Below are 11,098 nucleotides of genomic sequence, written 5' to 3'. Positions count from 1 at the left end.
TTTTTTACGTGAAAGACTAAATTGTTACAATGTTAAAAGTATAAAGACTAAATGGTTATGTACTAAATTTATGGACTGAATTGTTACAAAATTGTAAGTACACTAAATCGTTACAAATTAAAGTTTAGAAATTAAATTGTCACTCTCAAGAAAGTTCAGGGACTAAAAGTGATTTTTAACTTTATTGATTAATTATTTAATCACTTCAAATATCAATAGATGATTTTTTTTTAATTAAACATTATTTAAATTAATAAAAATAATTAAATAAATATAAATTAATCAAAATATTAATAATTAATAATTAAATTTTATATTAAATAGTTAAAATAATATAAAATATTAATATTAAATGTATTAGTTGAAATTTATTAAGTTTAAATAATATATTATTATTTAAAAACTAATTAAAATTATTAATAATAATTAATTGATATTAATTCATTACTTAATTAGACTCTGTTCATTTTGGAGGTATAAAAATTCCAAAAGTAATAAAAAAAACAAGTTTTAAAATTACGTGTATAATAAAAAGTTTTAAAAAGTGAAATCCTATTAAATAAATAATTATATTAAACGTCTATCTCAGATCTTACAGCAATATTTGGGACACAAATAGGCCATCGTCCGTTTTCTTGTGGATCATCTATTTGGGTGGTGATCCGATGGCTGAGATTTGGCCACCTTGTTCGTTGTGATAAATACTAATGACTCATTGTGGCTAAGAATTCCAACTTTGTTGGTAAGCCTCACTTTTCCCTCTTATTCTTAACATGGGTACATATATTTTGAAATCTCAATGTCCAAAAGATTATTTCTAGAAAACTAAAAAAGTAATTTTCTTTTAAATTTCACATAATAATGATGGAACGAAATTCAGAAGAAATATATAAAATTATTAGTTCATGATTTTAATTGATACAATTAAAGTTCTTGATTTTTGTAATTCAAATAATTAAAATCCTTCATTACAATTACCTTTGAAATCACTAATGCATTAATTCTCAAATTCAAATATCGATTTTACAAAATTGACGATTAAAAAAGTTTAGATATAAGTTTCGCATAGGTTTTCAAACAGAATATAATGAATGATGTAAATTGATATCTAATGTAAAAATTAAAAATTTAAATTAATACAACTGTTAGTTTAAAGTTTAAATAGATACATATTAATATTTTTTAATAAAAAGAAATTAAAATAAATTTTAAAATCATACGAGAGGAGTGAAAGGGTACCAATCATGATAACAGAAACTGATATTCAAAAAATCTCGAAAGTCATTTACAATTTAAAAAACATTATTAAAATTTTAAAAAAATATATTATCAAAAATTTAAGTTTAACAGTTATTAAATGGGGAATAATAGGATATAAAACAAACTTTTAGCCGTTAGAGACATTTACTTAATTTCTTTGAGGTGGAGAGTATAAAGCTTCAATTTTTTTTTCTTAAATTCTACCCTTGTTATTCGAAAACTCAAATGTCTAAAAAAATATGTTTTAACCAATTGAATTAAACATAAAAATTAACTCCATTCTATGTTATTCATTCAACCTAAAAGATCTAACATTGATTATGTTTAGTCTATATCGTACTTAAATAATAATTGTGTACATATTTATAATATAAAATAAAATAAAATAATTGTGTACATAGATAAGAATATGAAGATGGCACATGTAGTAGGTTATGTGAATTGTGTGAGATTCCCTAATAGATTTTGGTTTTTTATTAAACGACCAAGAGTTCTCAAGTGGAGCACTTTTACAGAAAATTAATTAAATGGTTTAAATATTTTTCTTATATTTTGCAATTTTCAAACTACTTTTCATCATTAAATAAACCACCATTTTCAAAGAAACATTTCTAACCTTGCATAAGTAATTAAACAAAGTTATATATATATAATAAATCCAAAAATAATGTTTAAATCGTTTATTTAAATTAACGTCGAACATAATTTAATCTCCATCTGAGTTTAGCTTTGTAATTGTAAAAACTGATTAAGGAAAAATTTCAAGCGCCTATAATATACTATTAGCTAAAACAATTTATTTATTAATTTACCAAATCACTCTTAAATTTTAACTACTTATAAATGAGAGATTGTAGCTTTTAACTTTGTTACATTCTTAACAATTTAAATAAATATATTATAATAATATCATTCCATATTAATATATCTAGTCACATCTATTTTTAAAATTCAATTAATCCAATTTTTTATAACAATTATTTTTCTTAAATTTTTATTGAATAATCTAGATCAAACAAAATTAATTATATTCCAATCATATAAAATTTTAAATAAAAATATCATAATAAATTTTAAATTATATCACCATATAACTAAATTACACTAATTTAGTATTAATTTATCAAACATCTTAAACTCATTTTTTCTAATTTTAAATTAAAATTTACGAAACATTAAAAAATCGTATCAATTATTATTTTAAAAGCTACAATAATTCTAAATGAAACCTTAATAGACTAGATGATAAACTAGTAACTACCTTTTGAAAAATTATAATTTGATGTCTCAATTTTTAAAATTTTGAAAACAATATATTTTTTTAATAGTGGAGCTTGAAGTTCAATCAATTGTTTTGGCGGTTTTTTATAGATCCTTTTCAATTAATCAAAATAAATAAGATTTAATTTTAATAAATACAATGATGTTAAAAGAAAAATGAAAGAGGAAAGAGATAAAGCGGGATTGGAAGGAGGAAGAAGTCGCCGTATCCACCGCTAATGGCAGATAACCCAAGAGAAAGACAGACGAATCATTAATTGCCACGTGGACAATCAGTCCCCCTACATTTATACAAAATCAAATTCATTCATTTTCATTTCTTTTTTTTTTTTTTTTCGGAAAACTAAAGCCTTTTTATTTTTTCTAATAAACGTCTCGTTGAGGGGTCAGTTAGGAATTTTGCCCCCTCAGCCCAAAAGCCCATCTTCCCCAGCCTCTCACGTGATTCTCACGCCCCCAGCAAAATCATCATTATCACAAATAATAAATAATTAAATTTAATCTCATCAGTTTTTTTTTCCCTTTTTACATTACCTCCTCATTTATTATTCCTATTCCTACACTCCTAAAATAAATACAGAATCTCCGTCGGAAACCCAACAGCAAAAACCTCTTTAAATTCATAACTTTTGTTAAATTTCTTCATTTACCTCCATTTGTCTTTTAATATACAATCCCGGAATAATTGAAAGATTTTTTTTTAAAAAAAAAAGGAAAAAAAAAGAAGATTAAGATATTTTAATCTTGCTTTTTTCTGGGTTGGTTGGTTGGAACTATAAATAAGCAAGTAAGAAACAGAGGGGCCAATGGAAGTGATTGAGAGAAAGAGAAAAGGGGTTGCAGAAGAAGGAAAGCAAAGTATTTAGGGGGAAAAACTGGGACGCCATTCCCATCCCAGCAGGGAAGCTTTTCTTTCCTCTTCCCTTCCCTTCCCTTTAACCCTTCTTCTTGGTCTTCCCCTTTTCTAAAGTTTTAATCTTTTGTTCGATCTCTCTGTTCTTTATCATCTTTCGACTTCCCATTCAGTTTCGGTATATGGTGGTGTTGTTCTTGCTGTAATGGCAATCCGTAAAGATATGGGTAACTATGAACCTATTAAAGGAACCGATGACTGTGATCTCGCCAATGAGACTGCTATTCTCATAAATCCAGATTCCCTTACTCTTGTCTCTGTTTCTAAGCACTGTAATCAGACTGATGAAGATGTTGAGATGGCTCTTCGTGATTCACATTCCAGATCTCCTCTCCCTCTTCACAATGCCAATCCTTTAACCACTCCTGTTTCTTCTAAAATCGATGATCCCCAATTTTCTTCTTCGGCTAGACCCATTCTCCGATCTTCTGAACAACGCCAACGCCTTGTTTCGCTTGATGTATTTCGTGGTATCACTGTTGCGGTAAATCATTTTTCTTTCAGTTCCTTTCTTTTAAACCCCATGATTGCTTTCGTTTTACTTCTTTGTTTGGGTTTTTGTTAATTCTTTTTCTCCCCATGTTCGTGTTTTTTAATTGGATGGAATGATTTTGTTTTTTGTTTTTTTTTTTGTGTGTTATCACCGATTGAGATTTCTCGTAATCGTATGGATGGGAGGAAAGAACATTGGTCTCATTGTGGACTTCTTTTACTATTTTTTAAAAAAAGGGTTTTATTAAAAGAAAAAAAATCAGGATTTGACTTGCAGAATTTTACCGGCCGTCGGTGGAGCTTGGAAGAAATAATATCTGTTTTGACTTTTAAAATTCAAGTATTTAATGGAGGGGTTTTCGGTTTTTAGAAAACTACTCATTCCAGTATTAATCGTAGTTTTGATCCTTGAATGATGATATGAATTCCTTAATTTAGGGAGATAATAGGGGAAGAGATGAAACCTAATTTTGACCATATTTCCGAATTTTTAAATTGGGGAATAGAATTGAAAAAAAGTTATTACCATTATTTCTAGTTGTTTTAAAATAAAATATATCATGTTCTACAATCTGTCAACCATTTATTTGTCATCCCCTTTCGAAATAAACAAAGGGTATTGATCGGTGAAGCGCATAAAGTTTGGTAGTGTAGAATCAGGGGGGCCACTAATTGGGTTTAAAGATAATATTATACAAAACCGCGTCCAATGAAGGAGACGTATTATTTCTGTAGGACATGCATGATTCAAGCTGTGCATGATGACGCAGCAAGCAAGCTTCATAGGCTTTTCTGGTTGTCTTTAATGGCGATTGATTTAGAAGGTGCTTGAAGAAGAAGAAGACTTTAAACTCTTCTTTTTCATTTGTTTTCTGTCAGGCTTTGCCCTGAAGAAACCATGAACAAGACACTGCCTTGCGGCAACTTTACTCTTTTATGAACAACTGGTAGATAGACACGTAAAGACCCATTTGCTATCTTTTGACCCGTTCCTTTGATGTGATCTTTCACCTGTGTCTAATTTTAGGTGTAGCTGTTGAGCAAAATCGTTCTGGTGCTTTTAATTACTTTTAACAATTGTGGGTTTCCGACTTGGCAAGCTTTCTTTTTATTATCGGTTAGGCTGTGGTTTAAAGTGGCGTTTAGGATTGACATGCTTGGATACCCAACTATGGGGTGCTTCATACAGTTTTTGGTGGAAGGAAATGGTTAGAATGTTTAGAATTTTAGAGCCAGTAATTTTGATACGTTATTCTAGTTTTCTACAAGTATGATATCAAATTTGAGATTTGTTTTTTTTTTTTTTTTTGAGAGAATAAAATTTGAGTCTTATGAAAAATAGAAGAAGGAAAAGAGAGATCTGGGGTTTGACGAAGCAACTGACGTTTTTTTTAAGAAGCATATTAATTCTTAGTAGTTATTAGCTTAGCTTCTTAGTTCTAACCATAGATCGTGATGAACACATTGAATAGCCTAAGTTCAACAAGTTGACTTTGTTTTTAATTATGTCTGTTGAATGAGTGCATTTTGTTTGGTTTTGATGTTGTTTTTGGAAGTAATGTTTATACTATATGGTAAAAATGTGTGTCATACAGTTAGGGTGTTAATGCCTCTGTTCAGTTGGCCTTGGAAAATAATGGGATGACTGAATAAAGAGACTACAAAAGACAAAATGTTATGAATAACTTAATTCAATATATTAATTGTAGACATAGAAGGGCTCAACCACAGTCCAACGAAAAGGAAATTAATTGCTTCATTTCAACCTTATTTGTTTGCAGCTAATGATAGTGGTGGACTATGCTGGTGGGGTTATGCCTGCAATAAATCATTCACCATGGAATGGTTTAACCCTGGCTGATCTTGTAATGCCATTTTTTCTATTCATTGTTGGAGTTTCACTTGCCCTTGCTTACAAGGTAGTTCTTTATTCATTGACCTTTTAACTTACAACCAACTGAAAACCGCACAACACAGATATCTTTATGTTTAAAAAAGTAATTACAAGTTTACTTTATAATTGGGTCTTGGCATGTTACAGACATTCCTTTACTAAGCTTGAAAATTTCAAAAACCAAATTTGAATGGTTTGGAGTTTTGTATGAGATAATCCACCTTCTATGTTCTTCCATTATTCCAACTACTTTTTACCCCCAAATTAAGATGATTATTGTTGTTGTTGTTCCATTTTCCCCACGTGAAGAAGTTTGATTTTATTTCCCCTCCCCTTTACCCAGAAAATTCCAAGCAGAGGCATTGCAACTCAGAAGGCTGTGTTACGGACGTTGAAGCTTTTGTTCTTAGGCCTCTTTCTTCAAGGTAACTTACAATAAATATAATATTTATGGATTTTTCCTCTGCTGAAGTTAGAATGCGTTCTCTCATCTAGAAGGGAATTGATCAAAACTAGTAAAGTTCCTAAATTTCATTGAATAAGATATTGTTTTAAATATTTGAGGGAGTTAGGTACACTACATTATTTTGTGAGGCTTATGCTGAAATAGTAACCTTCTCTGTTCAGGTGGTTTTCTTCATGGCGTAAACAATCTAACTTACGGAGTGGATATCCAGGAAATTAGATGGATGGGAATCTTACAGGTAAAATTTTCCTCTACATTGATGATGGACCATTTTTTTCTTCACTTTTTACTATTTCTTGTTACTCTTTTTTAGTTCTTTGATTTGATGGTTTCTTTTTTCCCTTCCCTTCCCTTCAGAGAATAGCAATTGCATATTTTCTGGCAGCTCTATGTGAGATATGGCTAAAGGGCAGTGATTATGTGAATTCAGAAACTGCACTGCGGAGAAAGTATCAATTACAGCTGTAAGATTCTTGTACTTCTTTTCTTCTCTAACTTTGTATCTCTTCAATCTGATCTTTTAATTTTCATTTTTTAATTGCATTGCATAAAGCCGAAAATTAGGTTAGAAGAATATTGGGTTTCTTTAATTCACTCTTTAGTGTCCACCGTCGAATTGTCAATATTTCCACGTTTCTATGGACTCGATATAAACATGAGGCGTGAATCGATATTTCCATTTTATTGGTGAAAAATTCACAAAAGATAAAAAGATAAGCAACAAAATATCACTAATGTAATTATAATATAAACAGTAGACATGTTAACTTGTTTACAAACCATAAAATATTTAGTTACTAATTTAAATTTATTTTTTGAATTTTTTGTTTTTTATAATTTTTTTTTCAAAAATATCCATCAACATCAACATCTTATCTATATATTTTCATTGACATTTTTGTAAAATTAAGACCTCGATATTTCCGTCGACATTGGCATTTTAACCAACCGTTTTTCATGAACATATTACTTTGATCTTGCATCACCTATCAATTACTTTGCTTAATAGTTGTGTGATATATATTTCATCAAAATCTTCTTGATATATGGAGGGCTAGAATTGTTTGTTTATGAAAATGTTCCTTCGACAAGAATGAAGCATTTGAATTCACATAAGAGATTACTAATTCTTTCTTTCTTCCATTTTTGTGTTATATTATATTTATTATAAATATTTCCAACTTCCTCTGTACAGGGTTGTCGCTGCTGTCCTGACAACGTTATATCTTGTGCTGTCATATGGATTGTATGTTTCTGATTGGGAGTACCAAGTTCCAAGTCTAACTACTTCCAATGTGGCTTCTCCAAAGATATTTTCTGTAAGCATTGAATCTTAAAGTCATATTATTTTCATTCAGGGGTTAAGAATATCAGAATAGTTATAAATTGGTCAACTGAATTGCTGTCTCAATCAATGCCCCAATTTCAGGTGAAATGTGGCACACGTGGTGACACTGGACCTGCCTGCAATGCTGTGGGAATGATAGATCGTAAGATATTTGGTATTCAACATCTATATAAAAGACCTATTTATGCACGGTCTGAGGTAAATATTTGACGAGACTTTTTTTACCCCTCCAAAGACTATGCTTATCCTTATAAATTCATGTATCTTTTTTTGTCTGTTCTCAGCAATGCAGCATTAATGCACCAGACTATGGTCCATTGCCTCCTGATGCTCCTTCTTGGTGTCAAGCTCCTTTCGATCCCGAAGGACTTTTAAGGTATCCATGTGTCTTCTGATTCTAACTATAGAAAATCATAATAATACGTTTTGTTAATGCACAAAATTTATTGCAGTTTTCAGTTTGTTTGTTCTTATTGTATCTTGTTGCATTTTGCAGCACAGTGATGGCTGTTGTGACCTGCTTGGTTGGCTTGCATTATGGGCATATCATTGTGCATTTCAAAGTGAGTAAGACACTATGGCTTACATTATACTTTTACATGCATTTGTGTGTCTGTTCTATAGAGGAAAAAACAGTTTCTTATCTATCTTATCTACTTGCAGGATCACCGAGACAGAATGCTTCATTGGATTATACCTTCTTCTTGTCTAATTGTGCTGGCCATCGGCTTGGACTTCTTAGGTGAGTGAGATTCGTGCAAAATGATGATTTTGATTGAGACTGAAGGGGGGACTGGGTCAAATAGTAACACAAACTCTTTTGCAGGGATGCATATAAATAAGGTTCTTTATACAGTTAGTTACATGAGTGTCACTGCTGGTGCGGCTGGACTTCTCTTTACCGGGATATACTTGATGGTATTAAACAGCTTCATTCTCTGTTCCCTAGGGACTCATGATTTGTTTGCTAACTAATAACGACAAGCATGGTTAACGATTGTTTGTGCAACGGTTGTGTGTAGGTTGATGTGTACAGATGGAGACGCATGAATGTGGTGATGGAGTGGATGGGAAAGCATGCGTTGGTAATATACGTTCTGGCCGCCTGCAATGTTCTGCCTGTGATTCTTCAAGGCTTCTATTCAGGGCAGCCTCAGAACAACATTGTAAGTTTGCTTCACTAAATGAAATGACACTATCTAATCCTCATTACTATAGTGATTGATTCTAAGTTGTTATGTTGTGCAATTGCCAGCTGAGGCTAATTGGAGTTCCAGCGTGAAGATGGTGCTTGCCAAGGTCTGTCCTTTGGAATATATAGATAGACTAGACCACATTGCGTCGTGATGTCGATTGGTGGTTGATTGATATTTTCTATTAAAAGAGGAACAATAAAATAGAGAGGTGAGGTACATGCTCGTTTGCACGCTCGATCAAGCACTCGCTCGGCTCGTGTCTAATAGAAAAGATTAGTTTAGTTTAGTTGTGTAAAATATTTAGAAGGAATGAAATGGAAGTTATATATATATTTTGGTGCTCTGCCTCCATACATTACTCCACTCCACTCGTTGTATACCAAGTTCCTACAAAAGCACTGCAATTTTAGAAGATAATGATGACCTTAAATCTTTCCTTACTTTATGAAGGAAAGTTATATGATGATATCATTTGATTGATTGATTGATTGAATGAATGAATGGAGGATGAATGAATGAATTCTCTACTTTTCTATTCAAATACACACACACACATATATATATATATATATATATTAAGTTTCTTTCTTGCTATTGTTGACAAAAACATGTAGAGCAAATGATATGAGGCTTTTCCACATAGTTTATACATTGGTGAATGATTAGACTAGACTGTTACAGAATAATCCTCTTTTCGAAAGTTAATCTTTGAAGAATCTGATTCAATTCAACAAAGTGGAATACCAAACTTTCTTTTCCCAAAAACACTCTCCTTCCATGTCTTTAGATGCCTTCACTGTTGAAATATAGCCTTTCATGTTGATACCACCTTCGGCTTCTTTCTGATCCTTCTTCTGTTTTCTCTTGCCCCCTCTTATTCCATCCGTTGATTTGCTAATAGTACCAATTTAAGGGGAGAGTATAAAAGTAGCCTATCTATCATTGGAAAATTGTTTTTACAGATGCCAAGTTGTCGAAGATATTTTAGATATAACAAAATATTACGAGTTATCACTGATAAACACTGAAATTTTGTTATACTTGTAAGTGTTTTGGTTAAAAGCAACTTGAGATAAAAATTAATTTTTCTATCATCCTTTATTAATCAACCCTGTAATTGTAAAAATAGGAATGTGCCATCTACTTTAACGCATTCAATCTTCCAACCCAATTAATTTTTTTTAAGACAAGATTGAAAAACAGTTTTGAGATTATGTCAAAAAGCATGAACAATTTCATTTTCCTGTGGTATTAACAATATTTTCAATAAAAGAAGAAACCCAATTATTCTTGAGCTCTAAAAATAAAGTAAAAAATTTGGGATACCGTTCTGATCAATCAGGAAAAATAATTTAATTATAATTTTATCTAAAATTTTATAATTCATTTATAGGGATTTTTTTTAAATAATATTTTTTTAATAAATAATGATAAAAATAGGGTTGGTGGAAACAATTTCTAAGAATAGATGTTTTGGGAAAGTATTGAAAAAATTAGAGCAGTGGAATCGTGTACCGGGTACACGATTTCTATGTGGCACGGGTACACGAGTACCGTTTAATCCAGTCAGCACTACGTCGGTTGACTGGTTGACCGGTCAAGCAAACTCGTGTACCCGGTACACGATTTGCTTATAATTTTTTTTCTTTTTTTTTTTAAAAAAAAATTTGTTGACTATTGTTTTCTTAATTGATAAACTTAATTATTAAACTTAATCCCTTAATTACTAAACTTAATTATATATTTAATCTACAATGAAAACATCTTGCACTCATATTAAAAAAAAAACCCATGATATTAAAGAATATTTATAATTAGTTCTTTAATTTACAATTTGAAAATGATACAATGTGGGATTTAAAAACGACCCCCTGGTCCTTACCCCTCATGGAGTTGCCTTCATGTCCCGTCGTCTACGACGAATACGTCTTCGATCGGTGTCAGCAACATTGAGTCGTCTTGTTTGTTGAATAATACCTTCTACGTTGACCAATGTTTGCTGTCACATTGAACCAATTCTGGTAAGTTATTCTACACTGAATATTGTTGAACATCGCCAATAAAATTATTTTGTACAAAAAAAAAATATTAAACAATATTCATATCATATATATGAAAAATGTTTGATTTTAAATCTCTTACCATGCAGTAATAGTAAGCGTCGTAGGTGTGATAAATCACCTCGTGATCGAATTGTACCAGGGAAAGTAGTCTGATATAGCTGACCCGTTTGTTAATTCTTCATGTG

General features: G+C 30.9%; 1 protein-coding gene across 1 annotated transcript; it reads left to right on the top strand.

Moving 5' to 3' along the window:
- Window positions 1-3,050: 3,050 nt before the first annotated feature.
- On the top strand, window positions 3,051-9,370 carry LOC120091598 (heparan-alpha-glucosaminide N-acetyltransferase-like protein (DUF1624)). Its single transcript, XM_039049698.2, has 13 exons — window positions 3,051-3,938; window positions 5,728-5,865; window positions 6,184-6,265; window positions 6,468-6,544; window positions 6,664-6,770; window positions 7,502-7,625; window positions 7,736-7,852; window positions 7,939-8,030; window positions 8,151-8,217; window positions 8,318-8,396; window positions 8,481-8,572; window positions 8,677-8,820; window positions 8,910-9,370. The coding sequence occupies exons 1-13, from the start codon at window positions 3,600-3,602 to the stop codon at window positions 8,934-8,936; spliced, it is 1,485 nt and encodes a 494-aa protein (XP_038905626.1). The 5' UTR covers window positions 3,051-3,599; the 3' UTR covers window positions 8,937-9,370.
- Window positions 9,371-11,098: the final 1,728 nt, after the last annotated feature.

Source organism: Benincasa hispida, chromosome 11, assembly GCF_027475165.1.
Source record: "Benincasa hispida cultivar pf3 chromosome 11, pf3_genome.v1.1, whole genome shotgun sequence".
NCBI lineage: Eukaryota > Viridiplantae > Streptophyta > Magnoliopsida > Cucurbitales > Cucurbitaceae > Benincasa > Benincasa hispida.
The sequence above is the reverse complement of the archived record's forward strand: the minus strand, read 5'-3'. Positions and strand labels throughout refer to the sequence as shown.